The sequence below is a fragment of the Amblyomma mixtum genome, chromosome 1 (genome assembly GCF_055824585.1).
Source record: "Amblyomma mixtum isolate Tamu chromosome 1, ASM5582458v1, whole genome shotgun sequence".
Taxonomy (NCBI): Eukaryota; Metazoa; Arthropoda; class Arachnida; order Ixodida; family Ixodidae; genus Amblyomma; species Amblyomma mixtum.
In genome coordinates this window covers 84537565-84562729 of record NC_143012.1, presented here as the reverse complement: position 1 = coordinate 84562729, position 25165 = coordinate 84537565, and the positions used below count along the sequence as shown (strand labels likewise).

The 25165-nt window shown below is 46.1% G+C and overlaps 1 protein-coding gene across 2 annotated transcripts in view; it reads right to left on the bottom strand.

Moving 5' to 3' along the window:
* Vha44 (V-type proton ATPase subunit Vha44) overlaps nucleotides 1-25165 on the bottom strand; it is a 26253-nt gene extending 1088 nt beyond the window's left edge. Inside the window, exons 1-12 of one of the 2 annotated variants that reach the window (XM_089553843.1) lie at nucleotides 25014-25165; nucleotides 24482-24641; nucleotides 22109-22176; nucleotides 20660-20745; nucleotides 16271-16365; nucleotides 13658-13749; nucleotides 11733-11831; nucleotides 8720-8788; nucleotides 6717-6809; nucleotides 4933-5026; nucleotides 3847-3944; nucleotides 2191-2320 (exon numbers count right to left, since the gene is read on the bottom strand). In XM_089553843.1, the coding sequence (XP_089409969.1) occupies nucleotides 2191-2320; nucleotides 3847-3944; nucleotides 4933-5026; nucleotides 6717-6809; nucleotides 8720-8788; nucleotides 11733-11831; nucleotides 13658-13749; nucleotides 16271-16365; nucleotides 20660-20745; nucleotides 22109-22176; nucleotides 24482-24613 (1056 nt within the window). In that variant the 5' untranslated portion in view covers nucleotides 24614-24641; nucleotides 25014-25165. The remainder of the gene's footprint in view (nucleotides 1-2190; nucleotides 2321-3846; nucleotides 3945-4932; nucleotides 5027-6716; nucleotides 6810-8719; nucleotides 8789-11732; nucleotides 11832-13657; nucleotides 13750-16270; nucleotides 16366-20659; nucleotides 20746-22108; nucleotides 22177-24481; nucleotides 24642-25013) is intronic. The other variant, XM_089553846.1, reaches the window with a different exon arrangement.

The window sequence follows — 25165 nt, the reverse complement described above, 5'->3', positions numbered from 1 at the left end:
GGTGTGTCAGCACCACAGCGCATATATGAGCTTCAGGCTGTACACATACATTCAGTGCCAAAATAACATGCAGCCCACTTCAGATCGGAAGGTTTGCTAGGTCTTTGCTCAACTGCACAAGCAGCAGTTACATCAGAATCCCACTTTCGTGCAATTTACGTTGGAAGTTTTTCGCGTGACCGCGAAAAATGGCCGTGCCAGCTGAGAGAAATGTATCGGCCAAACAAAGCGCATGAAAAAATTGCACACCGTTGTGCACTGCTTCTTGTTTCTTGTAAGCGGAACTTGCTTCTCTAGAATCTCCAAGGCTCTCGTGATTGCCCTGTGTGTGCACAACGTCCTGAACGCCCCGCGATGGCTCTCCATCTACCTGAGCAGCTGTCTACGAGAGGTGGCAGCATCGAGGAGGGGCACATGTATGGAGTAGGCAAAGCTGCAGCACGCACGGTCTTTTAGCACTGTTTTCACGGTGGCCGCTTTAATCCTACATGACCCTCATCTACTGGAGCCTATAAATTGTGTCTCTTAAGCTGCAAGTGCCAAGAAAAAAAGCAGATGACTGAAACAAATGCCTCGGAGCTTGCTCACGCAACCACATCTCTGCGGTGCGGCACTGTTGAACTTTTGAACAATAGCTCTACTAACTGTGAATCTTGAGTTTCAGTTCGGTTGTTCATCTGACATTGAAATGACCTTCGGACCTAGTGGACTTAAGCCTTAAAGGTGCACTGAAGAGGAATCTGAACTTGTCTTTTTGCCGCAGGAACTCGATCTACACGTTCCGAGCTTTCTTAGAAACTGCGATTTACTGCCCTGTGTGGCCGATTTCCCCAATTAAATCGAATTAACGTCCGGCTCCTGCCTTTTTTTTTTTTAATTCTGCCTCGTACGGTGGGCGGAGTCGACCAACGCGTGGAGCGCCTTTCACCCAGTCCCGTGGCGGCTTGCCGCTCTGCCATCGGCGGAGTAATACGTACTAGTCCGTAGTAGCAAATAGTCCGCGCGTATTTTTATTTCTTCGGGCTTATTTTGCGGATATATTATCTGCGAATGAAACTATTTATTCATGGAAACCTAAAAAACAAAATAAAGCGAAAGCAAAGCCTCCACGGGACTGGGTGAAAGGCGCTCCACGCGTTGGTCGACTCCGCCCACCGTACGAGGCAGAATTCAAAAAGAAAGGCGGGAGCCGGACGTTAATTCGTTTTAATTGGGGAAATCGGCCACACAGGGGAATAAGTCACTGTTTCTAAGAATGCTAGGAACATTTGGATCGAGTTCCCGCGGCAAAAAGACATGTTCAGAATCCTCTTCAGTGCACCTTTAAGCAAGATGCCGAAGCACACTTCTACTATGACCAATGCGATGGTGTCTCCAATTTGACCCTCGTCGATTTGGACCAAAATTGATATCCAGGCTAATTTGACTATGGGCAATACGATGGTGACCTCCAAATTTTACCCGGGCAAAATAGTTAAAACTTGCAACGGTGTACTTAACCCGAGTACATATAGCAGCTGCAAACAACAAGTCAAGGCAAAATATAAGAAATGGCAAAATCATAGCAAAGCAAGAAAAAAGCTATCGCTCGATCATCAGTGTAACGGAGTTAAGCCACTGTCATTTTTTGCACCTTCAATCGTTCACGCCCGGGATGCAGTGGCGATGGAACTGCACCAACATTAAGTAGTGTGGATAAAATAAAAACAAAAAAATAATGATGCCCAGCATGTGGATGACTGTACACAGCTTTGCTCTCCACCAGCGAAATGTAGCCTCGCAGGAACGGATCTCACGAGCTCGCTCTGTCCAGCCTCGGAGCATCAGTGTCACCCAGCCCTAGCCCATGCGAACATTCGTCCATAACTTAAGTGGGCGGGTTGAATGCGCAGCCTGTCCAAGGAACATCTCCTCAATCTGCTGCAGGCTGGCACTATTGTTTCAGTAGCAGTACATGCTGATGGTGCCAGCACATCATCATATTCCTTTGTTCCCAAGAGCATGGCTTGCCTGTCGGCCGCAGATGAGCGGAGAGTAGACACACACATCCCTTACCCAATTTTAAAAATCCCACAACACACGCCACAGAACTTAGTCACGCCCTGTCTACACCTAAAAAGGAGTGAACCCTGCACCACGCTGCAGATGCGGTGCACTTTTGACGTTACTCAGCCCGACATGCCCACTCACGTCCACGGGTCCCTGGGCGATGCTGGTGTCCAGGTGGCTGTACAGCTGGTTCAGCACCTCCCGCAGCCGCTTGGCCGTCTTCTTCTGCGGCTGCAGCAGCATGCCCTGGAAGTTCACCGGCAGGCCGTACCTGCCACCACAAGACACTGGGGTGTGGGCACTGTGCGCACCCAGAACTGCTGCCAGAGTCGGCAAACTTTTGCCAAAATGCGCTTCAGTCATAACCCACAGATCCACCGAAAGGCAATGATACTTCCTACTGAGCAGTTTTACATGCAAACAAAGCTTTGCGTAACAAAAAGGCGGACACTACTGACGGCCAAACTGCCTATATTGTTGAGGGTGTCCTAGCTTTGCAATAAACTCGTGACACGTTTTCTTCCTAAAGCTGCCTTCTTGAACCTGGCATCAAGAATCTACCTAGCTATGAAGCAAACGACATGCTTAGGCCGAATCAGTTAACACTAGAAGCTGGCTGTGGCGACACGAGGTAAGCATGAAGTGCCAGTCTAAGCCTGCACACTACTGACTACCTCAGACAAAACAGATCTATACAACATCTGCCAATGTAGACGACACATGCATGTCATATCTGTGAGAAACCCGTATCCCCCTCCATCTTGACACGGCCATCCACCATCATACGTCAGAATGAAATCAGATGAGCAAAGGGAAAAAGCTCCGTCACGGGAAAAGCGGAAACAGCGATGTAAGCACCGCCATAAAACAAAACCTACTTCTGTCTTGACTGCACTGTAGACCAGTCTAAAAGGCTACATAGGAAAAAGACAATCGGGCATCCCTGCAGAGAGCTACAGAGTACGTAGTTCTATAGACTAATACCAACATGCCTGCTTTTGCACTGCAATGCCTGCGTGTTCAAAGTCTGAAGGCAAGGATATATCTGTACCTGGACTTGAATACATGCGGTTCTTTATTTTGTTCTCATGAAAGCCACGTTGGTGCTCACTGACGCCTGCACTCCGCTGCATAAAAGAAATTGTCTACTCAAAAGGTTTTGGTTGTGTTTTTCAGCCCTCTCTCCTGCATTCCTGTACAGGCCACAAGGAAATGGCAGCACTAAATCTGCACAACTGTTAGTGATTTTACTCTATTCCATACCATTTGTTCGTCCTTAAAGGTCCGATGGAATCACATGAGGCGGCTACAAGTGGCGTAAATCCACGCATAATAAAACAACAAATATAAACGACAGAGCAATGAAACAATAAAATGAGCGTGTGGTAGTCAATTCAAAATCAATGAGTAGTTTAAGACTGAGATCATCACAATGTCTATGTGTTCTGGAAATGACTGGCTAGTCTGGCACAAAATTATTTGCAGCTGCTGCACAATAAATAAACTGGTAAATTGGTTTCTGGGGAAATGACGCAGTATCTGTCTCACATACTGCACCATTTCCTTTCCCCAAAAACCAATGCCATGTCATTTGGTCAGGCATTCCAGAGGGTTATTGCGTCTGGGAAAAAAAAGAACTAATCATTCCTTCAGTCCTTTGTCCAAGGGCACATAAAAGGCTCCCAGACTTGGCGGCATCATCTTCGTTGACCCCTCAGTGAAAACACTCTTTTGCACCGTTATCTGAACCCCCCTTAGGACCAGGCAGTGGTAGCAACAGCGTGGTGTGGCACTCACCTCAGCACGGACTCAACGAAAAGCCTCAGGGCCTTGACGTGCACCCAGGCTGTGAAGGCTTCGCTGAAGTTCACTTTCAGCCAGCGTACCAACAGCCCCTGGAAAGGGACAGACAAAGGCACCACCACCCTCGGGCACCCTTGCATACAACACTGTCGACGGGACCAAATCAGGAGTTCGGGATTCTTTCTTAAAGCTGCAGACAACAGTCACTCACATAAAGAACTGCTCCCTTCTGTATACAGTTAAAGATGCCGTCTACCAAGGTGCTGTGCTAGGCCTCAGTGCCGCTATATAGCAAGAATAATCTCCTGGTGCAGATGGGAGGTTGCTCAGTTATTGTGGGATAAACTCCACTTCCCTCACCCATTCCGCTCGCTTTCGATCTCTTACAAGTGACATCCTAACTGAAAACAAGAGGAAGAAATGGGCTTGGGCAGGACATGTAATGCAAAGGCAAGACAACCGCTGGTCCTCAAGGGTAACGGAGTGGGTTCCAAGAGAAGGCACGCGTAGCAGGGGGCGGCAGAAAGTTAGGTGGGCGGATGAGATTAAGAAGTCTGCGGGGATAGGATGGCCACAACTGGCAAAGGACAGGGTTGATTGGGGAGACATGGGAGAGGCCTTTGCCCTGCAGTGGGCGTAGTCAGGCTGATGATGATGTGACAGTTTCCAGCAGATGTGAACATTGCACTAAACAAAAGCTACGGCACCTACAGCTGTCACTGTATCGAAATTTAAAGCCTTTCAACTTTGCCAACATGACATAGCTCGGCCGTAGGTTGTGCAACTGGCAAAGGACAGGGTTAATTGGAGAGACTGCACCCAGTGGGCATAGTCAGGCTGATGATGATGATGATGAAACTACAGTTCACATATCTCCAGCTCAAGACACCAGCACGAAAGTTCGCTAATGATGTTTGCAACACCAAAAAGTGAGAATGCAGCTGCTAATACACGGTTCCATGGACAACACTCAAACTGAGTTTTTTCATGGAATTGCATAAACCTAGGGGGCCCTAGTCATGACCAAGCCTGCGAGGGCACAAAGAGGACAAGTTTAATAAAAAGGAGGAGGTCACTTGCATATTGCTTCTTCTTGTCGCTCTCCAGCTTGGCAATCTCGTTCTTGCCGGCCAGCAGCGCATTCTCGTCGTACACGAAATCCCGCACCACAAACCTGCGTACGGGATTAGCGACATTAAGGTTGTGTGCTCCACCCAGCTATGGCAGGCATCCGGATGACCTCGTTGCAATTTGTGACGGTTAGAGGCCCAAACGAATTCATACGCCACTGAGTAAGATACAGAGAGAAGCACCAACTTCGCCATTCGCCAATGCAACTGCTCCGCTAGGTCGAACAAAGCCAAGCACTCTCTGTGTTTGCAGCATACCATTTCATTTCATTCTTTATTTCCCATTCTCACGGATGGAGGAAACCGAGGTAAAAGCTGCATGCAAGCTGCTTGGGGAACCCTCGACTCCCGTACGAGCAACAGCAGCGGAAGGCATGCACACACTTTCTGGACCACTTTCACAAGGTGAGAGATCACAATGGGTATATTACAACGAAAGCAACAAGTCTATAGCACAAGGATCAAAAGACGTGATTGCTTTAAAAAAAAAAAAATAATAAGGCAGTGCAAAATGTACAGCAAGTGGAGAACATAATGATTAGAGGTAACATTTCATGACCAACTTGAATTCTGACGGCGTTTGGTTGAGAATTTCTATGCCTCCAATGTGAAATTAAAAGTTTTGGTAGGCGACACTGAAGCATTTGATCGTCATAATTAGTACGGGAAGTGAGATTTTTCCACACATCTATATGACGAGTTAGTCGCGCTGGTGCAGACTGCTCCAAGTTTGCTACTTCAGTGAATGTCATGCAATGTTTTTGAGAAGTGAAATAAAAATGTTTTAATAGTATTTGGTTATAAATTTGCTGAATTTTAGAAAGATTATATTTTTCTAAGACAGGTTGAGTGTGCTCTGTATTCTCTGTATCATTCCCTCTTCCCTGTGGATAACTGCCTGCTGACGGCACTCAAGAGTGGTGTCATCTGTTTTATTACTCGTGACACTAACAAAAACCTCAAGCAGACAAAACATTATGGATGAGCAAAGACATGGAAGCAAAAGGCACACCATTCCTGGCAGCTGCCTCAGAGCACTAAGTAGGATTACTGTCACGTTGTAGTGACGGCAGTCCAGAGGTCTGGAAGACAGCAACAAATCTCGCAAACGAAGCTCTTTATTTGGGCTGACTTGCGCCCGCAAAAGAACTGAATCACTTGGCGGCGGCGTAAGCAACAAAAGTGCTCGTCAATCGTCGAACTACAAATGGCCGCCGCTCGCGGCATCGCTCAATTTAAAAACGGCAAGGAAACTTCAACATAACAGCTCGAGATCATCTAGAGTAATCTGGAAACACGTACATGCCGCTCTTCATGGCTGTGAAAAATCGAGATTAGTCCGGTCGCTTCTCGAGTCACAAACAAAAATGATAACACCCCTTTTTTTGGCCTTGAGCACGAACGAATGGACACTACAATGATACGTGGCATTACCATTCACACAAGTGGCAAGACAGCCATGGTGGGAAGAATAACACGGTACACCACTTCCAGCTAAGCTGATGCTTGGTCATGCCTGTCACAATTCCGGACAACAGACTGTCATCACAAAAGCTTAGCAGCTTAGCATCACCCCAGACAGGATGGCACTCCTCGAAGCACTTGACTACTTGCCACTAAGTGGAAATACAATGGCAACTAGCTTTTAACGGCATTAGCCAAAGAGCCCGACATCGTGCTCATAAAAAAAATAAAGCTAATGATGGAGGTCTGGACCAAAGCGTAAGGACTCACTTGTTCTCTCGGCAATGATGTTTGAACTCGTCCACCACCTTCTGGAAGAGGGTGACTGTGAACAGGCCGTGGTCGTTGTCCTCATAGACAAGCCTGCATTGCAGCCGGTTTGCGACGCACTAAACCACCACTCTGACAGCAAAACTAAATAGATAAACTGGTAAACAAGCAGCAGTCTTTATCAGTCTCTCAAGCGGGCTGTGAAACACGTGGGCACCAATGATGAAGCAGATTTGCCCAACAAAACCACCTTTGAAACTACAGCAATACGTGTCAGCTGCCACAAGGATTGTCTTGGCTGGAGGATATAAAAACTACCGGACACTGAAAGTTCCAAATTTGTCTACAATGAACAACACAGATGTGTTCAAAGAGATACCTGCACAAGAATTTAAGCCTTTCTTTTTTTTAATCACATAATAGAAATGTGACATCTAATGATGAAACACAATGATGAATTCCCATACATGGCATACATATAATTCTATTTTCATGCTTTTTCTACACACTGGTTACAGTTTTGACTTCTAAAAGAACCGTTCCTAGCAAGACATCAAGTGTGGCATGTATGGCAACAGTGTGCCTCTCTCCCACAGATCCGAGAACCACAATGTGCATATTTTTATGTCCTTCGCTCATAGCAGAAACTAATTCTGTGTGCCTCGTAGAATTTCTGCGCCAATCCAAAGATTTTCCATTGCTCGCACTAGTTCTGACAGTTTCACAAGCCAAAACTGATAAAACACATCATAAATCTCCTTTCGCATGCTGACACACTTTTGCCCAATAGCTGATGATGAGTAATCGCACATGGAGAACTCTAAAATATAAACTGCAATAAAATGTGGGTATCCATACAGTTTACGGATACCCAATGAAACATCAGCGAACATTGCATAGATCGGACAAGGAAAACGTCAGAATACTTGAATTCCACACAATCAAACTTGAGTGTTCACATCAGGTACAGTACGGTCCACTGTTAAAGGGAACGTGCGATCGCGTGGCTTCCGCGCTTCGCGAAGCGCTGCCGCCCAGAACGTGCGAGAATTGACGACACAAGATGCATGCACAGTAAGCATGTCACCTGGTATTTTCGCGAATATGCCTGATGCCGCCCATTCTTGCGGCATCTAGGTAACATGGGTTCGCGAAGTGCGGAGGCCATGCGAACGTATGTTCCCTTTAACAATGGACCGTACTGTACAACTCATCAGCTGCCTTACACGAGTTGCCCAAGCAAGAGACAGCTCCTCCGAACACAATTTGATCCTTACTTAATTCTGTGTACAGATGGAACAGCTTGTCCAAGAGACACGTGCAGGAAGTGGGGCATTACAAATAACTGCAACCCTACAAGAAACAAGCCACCAATTTCCTCAACAGTGATGACTTCAGCAAGTATGCAAAACAGCCAGCATAAAAAAAAAAAGCTTCATGCTTTGTGCTGTCGTTTACCTCTGCCATAGAAGAGTGCAAAGCATTTAAAACCAACACTTCAACCTGCGAGTCCCAGGAAAAAAAAAAATGCTCCGAGGTGGAGCTAAATTACAAGCACAGTATGTGATGTCTGTCATCCAAGCAGTCATGTACCAGAGCGCCTAGAACTACAGACCTGATCGAACATGTCTAGTGCACTCGAGCTGCACTGTGCACAGAAATTCTAAAGCAGGTACTGACTTTCCCTGATAATACTTGCATTCGAGCACAGTCAAATGGACGTGAGAACCACACAGGCACAAGCACTTCACCCTTAGCAGAACGGCTACAATAAGATTTTCCTTCGTTCACTTGCCAGCGCACTGCTCAAGCGTTCTAGACAAGTTTCATTGGGTCTGTACATACACATACTCTTTACACTCGACACAGGGTGTTTATAGTGTTGCCCAATGTTCATTCTCATGCAGACAGACAGAAGATGTGCCTGCATGGCATGCATGCAGCTAAACATGCGCTCTTCCTCTCGACAGCCTAGACACACGTGCGACAGAAGAGTCACTCACTGGGAAGACGACGGCACCACCATGTCTGAGAGCTTCTCATACTTGGAGTACCAATCCTTGTACATCATCCTGGACACAAGAGAGACACAAGGCAGTCGTTACAAGCAGCAAGGCGAAGGCCAGCTCAAAACAGCAGTCACACCATAAGGACATAAGGAAAGACCTCAGAACAGAAGACTGGGTGATCCAGAACATGTTCATGTTCGCACAGCATTAAGTGAGGGTAGACAAAGGAAGAGATGAAATGGCAAAAGCACTATCAATTTAAACAAAGTGGCATAACCTTAATGTGCAATTTCTGAGCAACTGTGCGAAGACTTTGCGTGCGCAGTTTGGCACGTGCTGTGATGAGGTCCCCTGAATAAAGACAGTGCCAGCTTTACTACAGCTCATAAGAATCTTCTGGCGGGCTAGTTGGTAAGAATCATTCATAATTAAAACTGCATGAACACACAGCGTAATCCTACAGCGTAATCCTTAGCGTAAACTACAGCGTAATCCTCACTAGAACATCCATTAAACATGCGTGTTCAAGTATGGCACATCCAAATCTCAAGACACCATTTACCCACACAGGGCATCATTTCATGCTTCTCTTCAAACAGAGGCCTCAATTACCTGGGCAGACTGCCTCATTTGGCATTCTTGACTCTGGAGTACCACGAATCATGTACAACCACACAGAGGCACTGAAAAAAGCTCTATTTCTTTCGCAAGTTTCCCATCATAAATGGAAACAGTACGCATCTTCAGCACTGGCTACATGCGGCACAAGTCTCAGGATGAAACCTAACACGGAAATAACACTCTCAAAGCCATTTTAGCACCCCAGCCTGCACTAGTTCGTCTTAGTTTTACTCCTGTTTTCAAAAAGTGATGCTTTAGTCGGGAAGCGAGCAGCTCCAGTCATAAGGAGTAACTTCCCGGTGACAAGAAACCAGTGACAATTTCTCGGGCGGTGTAGTACATAGACATGTTCCGAAAGTATTACAGTCGGGACCACCTCTTTACAGTCCATTTATGATGCAAAAGAAAACCTAGGAGCAATGCAGTGGGCACTGTTGTTACGCTGGTACTGTTCCTGATTTATCCTCTAGTTTCACAACCAAGCACCAGGGCATCATGGGATATGTGACAGAAACGAAGTGCCAGATCTGTATTTCAACTATGTTCTCTCTTTTCTTTACGCACTACAGTCGGATAAAACTCAACACAGCAGCTTTACCCCGTCAGACGCCCTACCAGCCAATGGCGTTTGCCGATTCTTATGACCCTACTAGCGACAATGGTGGTAGATGCGACAAGGGTGGTAGATGAAAGGAGATAATCCCTTCCCTCTATGGTCGAGGATAGACCCCTCTTCATTGTGGTGGCTACCTGGTTTGTCACGCTAGCAGGCTCACGAGAATCGGCTGATGCCATTGGCTGGAAGGGGGTCCTTTGACGGGGAAAAGCCGCTGTGTTCTTGAGTTGTATCCGACTATAGATGTACTTCACAGATCGTCACCTTTCATTTTTTAGCAGGCAAGCAACGCATGGGGCCTGTGAGCATGTACAATTGCCATCAAACGTTTATAAAAGGCTACTATGGCAAAAAAAATTTTTATTTCTTCCCATCCTGGGCGCATCGTTTGAGATTAAAAAGTGCACAGCGTTGTTCATATTGTAATGGCATTAGGCTGCATATGCATTGTATATGCCGAGGCATGTGTGCTAAGTCACTGATACACCACGTTTATTTCTTTGTACATAGATTCAGTGGCCGTTCACACGCAGTAAACTACATCAAACTGAGCCTGAACTCTCGGGCATGAGTGGCTCTACCAATTTTTACTTTCAGAGTGCGAGTAAATGGTGTCAATAGCCCTTCGGTGTCCTTTCTCGCAATTGTTCTCATCTGTACTTCCGCTACCTATCATCTTCCTGTCCCTTTTATTACCACTGGCCAAAGCTTGGGAGCTTAAGATAACAGATATCTCCTTACCTCAGCCGGCACCCATTTTTTCCATCAGTTTTTCTTTTATTTTTACGATCAATAAACCACTAAAACCACTTCTACTGTTCAAATTAACATTTTCGTTTAACGGTGCCTTTCATAAACTTTTGAGCACATGTGGACATGCCGATTTCTCACTTGTCACGCTATTTGCCCTTACTTTCAAGCCTGGGTACAAAGCCAGTCAATGTGATTTCAACCAAACCCACAGCTCTCTTGTTATCGCACAGCGCCTAAGTTTGCCCTCAGCAGGCACTGTCGTGGACAACACAGCCAAGGCAGGCCAAGCATTTGACTCAATCACAGCACTACCTACAGTAAGTATACAGTAGAGGCTCTATGCTACAAATCTCATGGGGCCATGAAAAGTATTCGCAATTGTACAAAATTCGTGCCATACAAACAAAAATAAAAACCATGTGCAGATGCATAGGAACAGCATTACCGCAGATCTGTTTGCAGCTGGCGGGGCTTATTTATGATCACGCGCTACTGCGCATTGCTCGTGGTGCATACCATGTGACTGGTGATCACAACATTGCGTACCGCGTGACTGATGATCACAACATTGTGTACCGCGTGACTGGTGATCACAACATTGTGTACCGCGTGACTGGTGATCACAACATTGCATACCGCGTGACTGGTGATCACAAACATTGTGTACCGTGTTATTGGTGATCACAACATTGCGTACCGCGTGACTGGTGATCACAACATTGCGTACCACATAACTGGTGATCCCAACATCGACGATGTGTGGGCAGCGCTTATAGTGCTCGAGAGTGCAGTCATGGCTCACGCGTTCATATCATCCTAAGTGATGTGGGAAAGTGTTTGGTGCAACCGAAATTTCGTACGCTGTACACAATACACTGTGGCCAATTAATTTTATGAATTCATATTACCGAGACCCTACTGCAACATGCAATGTACCCGAGAGGAGAGAGAGTGAGATTACCGTGCACATGACACCAAAGCAACAACAGCCACGTGGCTCCCCCACAGGGCACTCACTTGGGCACCACGACCAGCAGGGTGGTGAGGTACTCGGAGCCCAGCACAAAGTGCTCCTTGCGCACCAGGTCTGCAAGGCTGCGCACCAGCAGGCTGCCCCTGCACGAAGACAGGACACACACTCCGTTCAAAACTGGCCAAGGCCTAACTTGTGGTCGTCCACATCCCACCAGGCAGTGCGGCAGGCTCATTACGACAGATGTTGGTGCACAAAACAAGGTGTGGCACAAATGGGATACTTGAAGAGGGGCGCAGCTTTCAAATTGCAAAAACTTCGATTTCCCGAAAATGAAAGTATCCGCTTGTGTGACTCGCTTTCTATGCTTAGAATTGTAGAAGCGTAGCTTGTTGGGCCAGCTGGTGGAGGGTACACCGGGTAGAGGAACCGGCGGAACAGGACGCGTACACAAGAGAAGGAATTCACACGGACGACGCTGGAGACGCAACTTGACTTCAGTGTCATCCGTGTGAATTCCTTCTCTTTCTATGCTGTCTCAAAGTTTCACTACGGCATGTGACAAGTGCACAGTTTCGGCGCACTGGAAGAATGGAATGACGTGTGAGAAAACAAGGAAGGGGGGGAGAAAACACAACCGACATGCCAATCAGTGTCCGAAATGGTGCTCAGGTGGATTAGGACAGCTGGCCGGTCAAGCCACCATTGCTGCAGGCTGGCACAAAGCTCAGAAAAGCAAAACCGAAGCTGAGTGTTCAGACTGCTGCCAGAGATGGGGCCGTCCATCCGTTTGCCGTCATGCCTGACATCACGCACTTGTCAGAGGTGCACCAGTAACTGTGCAGCATGGCTCTGATTTTGAGTAGGGTTACTTCGATGATCTCTTGACGCACTGGTCACAGCAGGAAACAGACTTCCTTCAGGAGCCCTTTCGAATTAGCCGGCGCAAGATTCGCAGTGTCTGAATCAGCTAGCGTCCGGCTCCATAGACTTGCGTGAGTGTTGGCTAGGCCCAAGCCGGAATTTGAATTATCCGGATTTCTAAATTAACGGGGGTTGAATTACAAGCTTTTACTGCACAATGACAACATCTTTTGAGGTTGATGAATCAAGAATTCTTGGCATGATATTTTGCTTGCGGTCTCCACACGTCTACGGCAACTACACCATGAAACGCGAAAATAAAAATTCTGTGTAGGGAGAAAAGAAAAATACAAGATTATCGTGACACGGAGAATACATTCAGAAAACCAGTAAAGGTTGAAGCAGTCTTGTACCACATTTTGTCTAGTCTGCAGGCTTTCCACAAGGTGTAGAAAAAAATAAAGGAAACGTATAAAACGAAGTTTCTCAGGCATAATGCTGAAACATTGCGCAATAAAGTTTGGAAACATTACTAACAAGCAAGAGAAGTAATCGAAATCCGCCAAAAAATAAAGTTTCTGTGTTGAAAGCTGTGTTCACCCTAGGGTCATTACAAAAACTGGTGCCGTTTCCCTCTCATCCTGCTTATCCCACGACTTACAGCCTTTGTCAAAAGTCTGGAGTCCAAGGGGTTTGCTTCAGAGCCACACTGTATCGCTCGTGATGCATCTCCAGCGTTTCTAACTTTCCTGGACGCAGAAGGATTTCTGGTTCTGCCTCCTGCATTGGGTAGGACTTCCACAAATGCCACAGGAGTCCCAGTAAAAGCCTTGGAAGCAAACCCCCTAGGCTCCAAACTTTTGACAAAGACTGTACATTACTTTTTCCATGTTAAAAGCAAGAAGACAGTCTACCCACCTCATTCTTGCGTAAGATAGTACGGAATGCTCTCACATAAACATGTAATAAAGGTATTTTTCAATACTGCATGCAGGGCAAACATTCAGAGAGCAGGGCTTCTGTTTAAAAATCTCGCTCGATGCTCCCCAGTGCTTCCGTGAGTCCCCCCCGTATTCCTTCCCATGGTCCAACAGTGGGCACTCACGTGGACTTGCGTTCGATGGACTGCAGCTGCGTCTTCAGGTTGTTGTAGGCAGCCGACTTGCTCTTGAGATCCGCATCAATCTGGCCCACTTGCTGCAAGGATCCCACAGTGGCGGCCGCTCGTAAGCTTAGAGCATTCAGGGCAACAACTGCCAACATCAGCATGCCGCTAGTAGCATGACCGAACAACGCCAAGACTAATCTGTTGAATCACACAATGGCAGAGCAGTTGAAAAAAGAAAGTTTTGCACACCAGCCATAGAAAAAGATCTAAAGAAACAGGTATGGGATAAAACTACAGTGGAGACCGTGTATAAACATTTCAGGCGCCATTTTTTGTTTTGACTGAACTCAATTATTTTTTCATTTAAGTAGTATATTCAGGCCTCAAGAAAGGTAATTTATTAGTTTTTAAACGCGAAAGACCAGCAGGTAAGTTTTTACAACGATGTGGAGAATTCCTTACAAACTGTCAGATCTGCTAGAAACAGTAACATCGAAATATTGTCATGTGTCAGGTAAACACTCTAGGGATTGTGGAATCGCTTTGTGTTGTGAAGATGCACATTACACTCAGCAAAAACAGTCAATGTTTTCACTCGCGGCAAAATCTGTCTGCACAAAAACGGTGGACAAAGTGCTACCTAGCTCACTCTTATGTGAAATATTATTTACTGCATTCGCTACATGGCACAAAAAAAACAACTTATTTGCAACAAGAAGGGTGCTCAATTTGACTGAAATAATGAAACCACTGCTAGGTGCTCCAGTTTCTCAGAAAAAGCTGTGAGTTTCCCGCTTACACAAGTGTGTACAAAGCGCCTGAAAGGGGATAACGTAACCGTTTATAACACGGGACTGGATATAATGCAGTTTTTCCCGGTTACCAGACTGCTCCCTTAGGGCTCAATAGACTGTTTTAGCTGAGCATTTTTACGGCCAGCGGAGAGGAGCGGACGAGCGCAGACGCCACTGCGCTTGCGCACGTTGCTGGGCCGGCCAGCATCCTTATGGAGCGGAGCTTGCGCCCGCTGGGAAGCCCTCTCCAGCGGAGCGATAGACAGCGTGCGAGCGTGCGTAACAGCGAGCAGGAGTGTATGGGTATTCAAGATGGCAGCCCCTTTCAATAATTAACTAGAAACAAAGAATCTACCTTTACTAAACAGTTCCAGCTCATTATTAGCCGGATTAATTGATATTCTTTTCACTCTAACTCGAATTGTTACCGATAGGAGGAGCAGCGCAACTCTACTCCGCTCGAGAAGACGGGCAATCCGCCTGGCTAAAACTCTTTTCTCGCGCGCCTCTTCGCTGGTGTATCCGCTCGCCCACTCCGCACCAATGGCAATAAAAACGCTCAGCTAAAACTGTCTAATGTAAAGTCAAACTGCTTAATACGTGGTCATGTGAAGCAAAATACCAGTTACAATGTGGTTTCGAAATCCGCTCGGTGACCGCATGAACAGCTAGCGCGCTTCCCTGCGTAGCACCAGGGGCTTCCGATGTGCACCACTGCTTTGTGAACACTGCCAATTACTAACCACCATTCTTAGTCATTGCAGTAGCATCTCAATGATATGATCACAGCTTGCACGAATTTGTACAATTGCCTGGCCGGAGTGCATTGTGTACAAAACGCAGCATTTTGGGCATTCCATGCACCTTCCTGCGTCACTGCGGATGATATGAACATGGCAGCCACGACTGCACCGGCGAGCATCAAGCATTGCCCGCACACATCACAGACACTATGATCATCAGTCATGAGTCATTCAACTCTCACCGCGAGCACTGAACGGTGGTGCCCTAACAAAAATACAACCCGTCAACCATTAATAAATTTGCACGAATGCGTTTCTCATGATTCAGTACGTGGATCTTCGTTGGTTAATGACGATACACAAATTTCACGTGATAAGAACATTTTTCGCAACACCATGAGGTTCTGATCATCTAGATTCTTCTGCGCTGAAGTGCTCAAGGGCATAAACCATTAGGCATGCGCATGTAAGCTGTGCCTTGACAGTGGAAAGCCTCCAAGGCCTTGACGTTGCAGAACAGAACAGAATGACCAAGAATAACAAATTTTAAAGGCAGAAACAAGCTGCAAAAAAAATGTGCATTAACTACTTGATACACCTTTTTGGGACAGTTAACCCCCCCCCCCCCCCCAAAAATAATAAATCTTGTCGTCATTTTGATTAGAGAAAAACTAGCATATATGCTCAACACAGCATGCCAGGCGAGGCAGGTTGGTTAATACATGTTAATACATCATAATGTTAATATAATTAACTCAATGACTAATACATCATAATAGTTAATACATCACAAACATAATGGTTAATACATCATAGCACAACTGGAAGTGTCAATATGCCATGCCTGTCATGATCAGTGGAAGCCGACTATCTATGTCGTGCAAAAGCTTGTCTTTCCCAAGTATCATCATCATTAGAGAGAGAGAGGGAAAGCATTTACTCAAATGACCCATGTCCAGGTGCGTATCAAAAGAAGAAAAGTTGCACCCACAGCAGAACAAAGGCCTCTACCATGAACCCAATCAGCCCTGTCCTATGCATACCACGGTTATCTAAAAAAAGGACGGCCGTACCTTGCTGATGATGTCGGTGATGTTCTTCAGCGACTGCTTGATGGGGTACTTGGCCATGTCCCACTGGAAGCGGGTGAGGTATGCCTCCATCTCCACTGCACAAACCGGGACACTGTGTCACCGCATGGGCCCAGCTTCTTCCATTTCCAAGAAGTTACACAATGTGTTGAAACCTCATTAACCAAGGTCAACTTCGTACAAATGCCAAATGCATTAGTGCCCTTCCCCCTGTAAACTGTGAGAAGCCGTTCGAATCATACAGTAAATTTCATTAGTGAAATCCTGGGCAGTAGTCACCCATTAATCTAACATGAAAACTGTGCAGGAACGACAATTTTTCGCACTTCTGTCAAATGCTTCACTACCCACATATTGTCAGATCTGCCAAAGTAGAATGGCTCTCATATGGTACAGGCCCGCATTACCTCATGCGAGGGTTTACAAACTGCGAACTGCGTGCGACGGGTAACATAGTTTCAGCGCGTTGCGAAAACCGAGCAACCACTAGGATGGAAAAGAGGGACATGTGCATCGATGACAAAAAAAAAAAACAAGGTGCCTTCTAGAAAGAAACAGTGGAAACCAACGATGCATCAATTGGCATTCAAAATGGCACACAGCTGTGTTTGGCTGCCTGGCCAATGCACAGCCAATAGCCACTGTCGTCACCAGCTCACTTGAAGCCTAGAAAAGGGAAACAAAAGCAATGCGGCCAAACTATTTTTTGCCGACGGGGTCCTGTGATTGTTGTCATGCATGCCGTTGCATATTTAAGTTTCAGGTGTTTGGGCAACACCGCACAATGAAATTCAGGCCTGAAGAGGGCTGTTTGGGCAGCCACTTTATACTGTAAATAGTAAACTACAGGGTTCAACATTTCCAAAGAAACACATGGTCTATGAGGGACACTGTAGCGGGGGACTCCAGGTTCATTTAAACCACCCAAGGTCATTAATGTGCACTGACACTGCACAGTACCTGGGCGCCTTTTGTGTTTCTTCTCCATCGAAATGCGGCCGCGACTGAACCCGGATTCTCCGGCTCAGCAGCCGTGCATCCTAACCACCCTAACCGTGCGTCCTAACTGCACCTGAAGTGCAGGCTACACTTGAACATGGCTCCTAGTTAGCAGCCTGTCCAAGTTAACCAGTGTGAGTCCAGCTGCGTAAATGGAAGTACAATGCCTTGAATGTACATGAGTATTGGTGAGGGCCACACCATCAGTAAAAATTAATACGATTTCTGAACCAACCAAAATCGAATTATTGAGGTATTACTGCATTACAGTATACAGCATGAGCTGGGTGTGTACACAAAAGTGATGGGGATCATAATTAAGCTGCAAAACGCAGTTTCCTACCAAGCGATCCACCCAGTCAGTGAGTCTGCAGTACTGAAGTTACAACACGTGTACAGCCATCAAGAAAAGTAGTGCTGCCTTTTGCTTATTCCACTGCCACGCAAAGCTTTCCTGTAAGAATGTTTCAAACTTCACTTGCACTGCACAGTAACCATGGAAGCAAAGTAATGCAGCCACTGACAAAGTATAAAATGATGAAACTGATGAATCGCACCAGACGAAACTACAGCAAACTCTAGACAATCCATATGCCAACTTTCCAAGTCTATAAGAAAGGCAGCACACACACACACTTTAAACATGGCAAGGCAAGACAATTCTCCTTTGCTAAATTGAAAACACAGGCAGAGAAATTCTCATGAAGTCCTTCCATTCACAGCAGCTGCAATGTAAATTACCTTACAGTTGGAAATCTCATAATTTAATCAAGCTTCCCAGGCAAACCAGTCATCCTCTATGTACAGCCATTGCAGTTAGGAGCATATCATAGTCGCCCCCCCCCCCCCCCCCTTCCATTTTTTTTTCTTGTTAGCAACTTGCATTCAAGCACACCACAAAAGAATTGTGCAGTTAGCAAGCAGGATGCCTACCTGTGCACTCCAGCACATCTCAATTATGTGTTGCATTTGCAAAGTGTTAAAAGTAGAATTCTAAACAGAATCACGTTTTTCCTCGTTGCGAGTTATTTCCCCACTTCCTATGCAGTTTCAAGCATGGATAAAGCACAATAACTGGGAATAACCGATATATGTGCATACCAAAAATTTCAACAGCCAGCTGTAATAACAGCTTCTGCAAGCTCTTCACTTTACACATGATAAACCATAAGTGTTTTGACAAGACACCTGACTGTCTGAACACGACTGTAATCTTGAAGGACTAGAAACCACACAATGCTGTGAAGCTAAAGGCTTCACAGTTCCGTGCAGTTACCTCAAGCTACTAATTGGGCCCCCAAGGCTTCTCTGCAAAATATCTAGTACTGTGAAACTAAAAGAAAGCGTCAACAAACCAAGCAGCCTTTATGAGAGGCATTACTATGCAGTGAGAATGCCTTTCACAGTTGTTATTTATCCCCGAAGAAAGCCGAAGGGCAGCGCACGACCATCAAGCAAGTGCATTTTTGTAAACAAGCTCGTGGCATTCCAAAGATACAAACAATGCAACAAATGATTTTCTTTCCACCCTGAGCCTACCACTGGAATAGTACAACCCCCAACATTACAATACAACCTGAACCTTCAAATCAAATTATATTAGTAACTATTAGTATTACATATTAGTATCACTATTATATATTAGTAACTCTCTCTATGTGTGTGTGGGGGGGGGTGCACGTGCACGTGTGTGTGTGTGTTATAGTAACTATTAGTATTACTATTATATACTAGCAACTCTCTCTCTCTCCCTCCCAATATATATATATATATATATCTTAGCAACTATTATATTAGTAACTAGTTAGCGAAATGCTTTTAGGTCTTGCTTGCTCCCAAGCATAATACACAAAGGTTTTTCCTCTTTGTTCTGAAGGTTTCTGAAGGTTTCAGTACATTTTTTTTTTCTGTAAAAACTATTGCATTCAATATTGATTGCAATACCACAGAGCTGAATAAAGGTGCTTCCTATTAATATATGTTGAAACAACAAATTCCATGCTGCAACAAAAATTTTATTTCCTATAAACGAGATTTTAGAAAAAAATTCAACAAAACTTGCAAAAAACACGCTTGTATTTAAAAAGAAAAAAATGTTAAAATTTTTCTGAAATATGCAAAATATATGTTACTCTATTGGCCACTCTCTGCAAAAAAAAATCATTTCTATCCTGAATAGTATTGTTGCTACAAAACAATAACTGGAAACCCTATAGTTGTGCATCGGAGTGCGGCCGCCTGTGTTTCAGGCTGGTTTCCATCATCACTGATGTGAAAACCGAATCATCTTCAGCACCTTGCAACATTTTCAGGCTCGTTGTTGCACAGGACGTCGATTAAATCACTCGCAGATGAAACGGAGTCCTAAGATTTGCTATGTCTTAGAGCGCGTGCCATGCATGCGGAGGCTGCCAAGCGACTTTGATGGTACCGCATCTTCGGAGTGCGTTCAAAAAATGCCGTTTTGTAGGGGCAAAAAAAACTATATTGCAAACAAAACTTCAGATCTCCGGCTACAAGCCAGATGCGCATCGTGCCTGTAAGCAACGCGGAAGGCTCCAAAGTCAAGCGGCGAAGGCGTCATCTGCGGGCAACATGGCGGGCAATAAGCGCAGGTCCGCATCTTCATTTCTTTGCAGCACGTTAGAAAGTGCCTCCTCACGGGACAAAAGAAAACTGCATCGGAAACAAAACTTTGGTTCCTGGCCTACAAACTAAATGTGCAGCGCGGTCATTAGCAACGCAGAAGGTTCTGAAATCGGGGCATGAAATGATTGTTAGCGGGCTAACGATGCTCAATGGGCACGATAGGGAAAGAGTTAAGGGCGACAGCAGTGTGCTGAAAAATGGCTTCAAATTGGTTCAATTTGCACAACTCTCAGCTCAAGAGTTAAAAAAACCGCGACTGGACCAGGACATGGGAAGAGAAGTGGACAGGACGAGCTCTTCCCGCGTCCCGTTCCTGTCGTGGTTCCTTTTACCCTTGAACATGCCGGTGTAATGATAGGTGTAACGTTAAGAGATCGGAAGAGGGCAGAGTGGGTGAGGAAACGAACACAGGTTAAGGACATCCTAGTTGAAATCAAGAGGAAGAAATGGGCTTGGGCAGGGCATGTAATGCGAAGGCAAGATAACCGCTGGTCCTTGAGGGTGACTGAGTGGATTCCAAGAGAAGGCAAGCGTAGCAGGGGGCGGCAGAAAGTTGGGTGGGTGGATGAGATTAGGAAGTTTGCGGGGATACGTTGGCCGCAGTTACTGGCGAAGAACAGGGTTGATTGGAGAGACATGGGAGAGGCCTTTGCCCTGCAGTGGGCATAGTCAGGCTGGTGATGATGACGATGTTGGACCAACTGGCCCAGTGAATCCACTCACTGCCATTGGCCAGGAGGTTGTCGGCCAGTTTATCCCTCTGGTCGTCGAGCACATCCCCGAGGTAGGTGGCGACTTTCCTCGTCACCCTGCGAAAAACAGCCTGGACTCATCATGCACGCCGAGAAAGCTGTGTGACTGCAATCTTATTCCTTCCCCCTTTCCCTTGCAATGCCAGATCCACTCCCACCGGAAAAAGTTAAATGGCAGCTCCTTTCAGGATGGGATTCTTGCCAATCACTTATGCAAAAGAGAGTTTTTTTGTGGAGAAACAAATGCCAACATTTGCTCAGAATTTTGCTGCTACGAAAATTTGAATGTACAGCTTTTTAATGTCTCCCTACTGTCAAGTCACAATGCAGCTCCTTATTCTACATTGTATTATATTCAAATGAAAAAAGCAGTCGGGGTTTAATGTAGATAAAATGAGTAGACGTACGAAAGCATTTGTTCATTCTTCAATTAGAGGGGACACTTGAGATCCGCTTTAACAGTATGATGCGATAGCTGTAGTGGGTTAATGCCCATATATGCAGAATTGGTCACTCTGTACTTAAAGATTACATTCCTAGATCTCTGGGAGTCCACATACCACTCCTGGTACGACGGCGCAGCAGTTAAGCGTTGCGCCACTGCCCTGGGTTGGGAGGTACTGCCACCAGTGGGAACTGTGTGACCCATGGTTTCTCTTCCCGACCAACCTCTCACGACCAATCATTAATTTAACTGCCACCTGCCAGGATGGTCAATTTTCTCACAATCCAGTGGGCAGGTTGTTTGGTTTATTGGTTTACTGGGGTCTAACATCCCAAAGCGACTCAGGCTATGAGGGACGCCGTAGTGAAGAGCTCCGGAAATTTCGACCGCCTGGGGTTCTTTAACGTGCACTGGCATCGCACTGTACACGGGCCTTTAGAATTCCGCCTCCAAAGAAATTCTAGCCGCCGCGGCCGGGATCAAACCCGCGTCTTTTGGGTCAGCAGCTGAGCACCATAACCACTGAGCCACCGCGGCAGCCAAATTTGACATTGAACGCCTCAAAGCAATGCATGGGCTATGAGGGACATCATAATGGAGAGCTCCAGATTAATTCTGCCCACCTGTCGTTCTTACATCTCCACTTACATCGTACAACAAACAGGCACCTGTTGCGTTTCAACTCCATCAAAATGCAGCCCTCACGGCAGGGTTTGAACCCGGGTTCTCTGGCTCAGTCGCCAATTAATTTCCAAATTAATCCACCTCAGTAGCCAAATGCCAAAGCCACTGAGCCACCATATTGGGTCCAAAAATGTCAGTTCTCCCGAGATGCACATCGTGGATGGACTACTGGAGTCACTAGGGTACCTAGCGCCACAAGCAATGATTTGACCCAGGCCACAATTGTAAAGTTCTGGGTGAATGCCAGATGGTGCAAGGTTGGCAACCCTGCAACGAAGGACAAACGCTCACCCTTCGACGTAGGTGTCGAGCTTGCCCAGGTCATCTGAGAGGCCCACCAGCTGGTCCAGTGTGCCCACCTGCCAAACAAAGCAGCATCAAAGCGCTGTGAACACCATGAATATCCGCATGTACTTGGGACGCACATCTACCCTAAACGGAAAAAAAAAAATCTTGCAATGACATCACAGGTTTCAATTAAAATCGATAAGAAGGTTTCTGCGACAAATATCAACTATAATACCCCAAGAAAACATTTGCTGAAATGCTGTAAATATTCGTAAAGAAGGAGAGGGATGGGTACTCACTCAGACAAACAACGATGGTAAATACTGGGGTGGGTGCTTGAAGAAGTCACTACAATCTAGCTCAACATGGCAGCTGTTTGAGAAATTCAAAATAAGCATCATCGATCTCTTCAATGAAAATGCGTGTGTTATGTAGGCAACCATGGGCACAACCAAGGGGCAGTACACCAGAACTGTGGTGGTCTGCGGATGTGTTTGATCCGGGCTAGCACTCACAATATGATGTGCGGGGTACATACTAGTCTTATTAATGCGAGAGCACTATACGCCCCACGCGAAGGAAAACCCATCACCGGAAGTTGTCTACAAATTGTGTCTGCAAAATGAGTCCACAAAATGTGTCCACAAAAGCTGTCCACAAAATGTGTCCACAAAATGTGTCCCCAAAATGTGCCCACAAAATGTGCCCACAAAATGTCTCCACAAAATGTGCCCACAAAATGTATCCACAGGAAATGGTACCTGTTACCTCATTCAAAAAAAAGAAATTTGTTGGCACTGGTGTTCAAACCCAGGCCCTCTGCGTGCCAGGCAGGCATGTAACGCATATGCCACGAAGGGTCCTTGGTTCAAGCATATTAGAGGGGTATAAAGTGAATCTGTTGTTGTGTTGGGTTTAGTGGCACATAAGCATCTAAGGCTACCATGCGCCAAGCTCATGAACGCATTCTGGTGTGTACGATGGTAAAGTGTGTTGGGGATGTGTACTGACACTAGACAACGCAAAGAAAAAATTGCTGACATTTAAATGCAGATACTTTCGCATTTCTCCATTGCAGCAGAGAGCAGTGCTCTCCAAGTGTTTTGTAATGCTTGTCTTGAATAAAGACTCAATAACGTGCTCATTCAAATATGCGTGAACTTTGACTAGGCATTGTTTTTCTACAGAAGCTCAGCTTTTCAGACCCACTTATGAACTCTCTTGCAATCACTTTCCTGCTTCTTACTGTGCTGTGCAGCTGAATACCTTCCACACTCTTAACTATACTGTTACAACTTCAGCCTATTCAGCAATGGTATACAGCCCTGAATACAAATGCATCACCCAAATCAAATGTGATGCACGGCACACGCATGATACACATCCACCGTCACATCAATATCGAAGAGAGACATACAGCGCAGAATATTGGCATGATAGCCCGGAAGCCTGATGCAGAGGTATTCGCTCTGCACAGGAGGTTGGCAGCTGCTATGTTATTTTACCACTCCGAAAACCATTTTACCATTCTCTGCAGCTGTGTATACACATTTTCACTACTGTATGCAGCACGATAACGGACGTGCATGTTCAGGCGCAAACAATTTGCCAAAACTTCAAATGCAAGAACTTCGGTCGAAAGAATTTTAAAGCTTGTTTTCTTTTGCACAATGTAGACATATCTGCAGAAATACAAACTAGTGCGAAGAAACACTAAAGACAGGTCCAGCTCTAGATACCAAGCTGGCTGTTTTGATTTGTGCTTTGCTTCTTCGAGCCATGCGTCACTTCGCATTTCTACAGATGTGTCTAGGAACGACCCACTAGCTCAAACTAAAGTATTGCATGTCATGGACCTTAGTTGGCATGAGGTCCTAAACTCGCCACATGCAGAATGCGCGTTAATTGTATCGTGTATGCTTAAAAGGCCATGCAAGCGATAGACGAGTTAACAATTTGGCGATACCCGACTACAACAACATTGGACTACAGGCAAAAGTATGTAAACACTGATGACACGATGAATTTCTCGGTGGCCGGTAAACCCTCCACGTTCATGTTAACTGCAAGAACTTATTTGCTTACTGCTTACCGTCTTCTCACGTACTTCACTGTTCCACTGTTACCTTGACAACTTGCCGTTCGTGATGATTATTTTGACGATTGTGCCTTGTTTTACATGTCACTTTTTGTAACATACCCCCCTACTGTAATGCCTACTGGACACTGTAGGGACTATGAATAAATGACTACCAGTCACCTGACCTCAGTGCATTGCGCTCAAAACAGGTAAGACTTCCTGTTTACCAATTCGCGCCAGGACGATAGACAAACTCATCCAAATCAGTTCGAGACACGTGGGAAGTAAGTCCTCACCTTGAGATCAGGCAGGTGGAACTTGTAGTTCGTGGACAAGTTGTTCTGCTTGGAGGTGACGCTGCAGAGTTTCTCGTACGTCTGCTGGCAGGTCTTCTCACCGGGGGCCGAGATGAGCCAGAACTCGGTCATGGTGCCCGACGCCTCCGAGGGCTACCTCCTGAACAGCAACGAACACTGCCTAAACAAACGTTGCACAGGTCCATGCAATGAATGCGCCAAACATGCGCGCTCCCTAAACTACAGCGCGTTCAATCTCTCTTAAGAGGCGTCCTCACGGTTCAGACTCCTCACGGGATCAGCGCGACCCACATCGGAACTCCACGCTCGACTCTCGCGCATAACACGCGCCGTATTGAGCGAAAATAACTGTAGTTTCGCCGGGGAGGTGTGCCGCACCGCGGGTCAACGTTCTGCGCCATTCACTGTCGCCTCAAGCGCAAGCCCTGGCGCCGTGCCTTCGTAGCCCGCAGTAATCTCGTAGAGCCGTGATTGGCAGCTTGGCGTTGAGAATGGTTGAGGCTGTATTTACCCAACGTAAACGGTTTCCTCACGGCGGGACAGCCACCGTTGGACGCCGTTCGCTGAAGCGCTGTCAGAGATCCCGTGACTGCTCGCACAGGAGGGGGGCCCGAAATGAAAGTGCACAGTGTGGCCAGCAGAGCGAAAGCGAAACTGGAGACG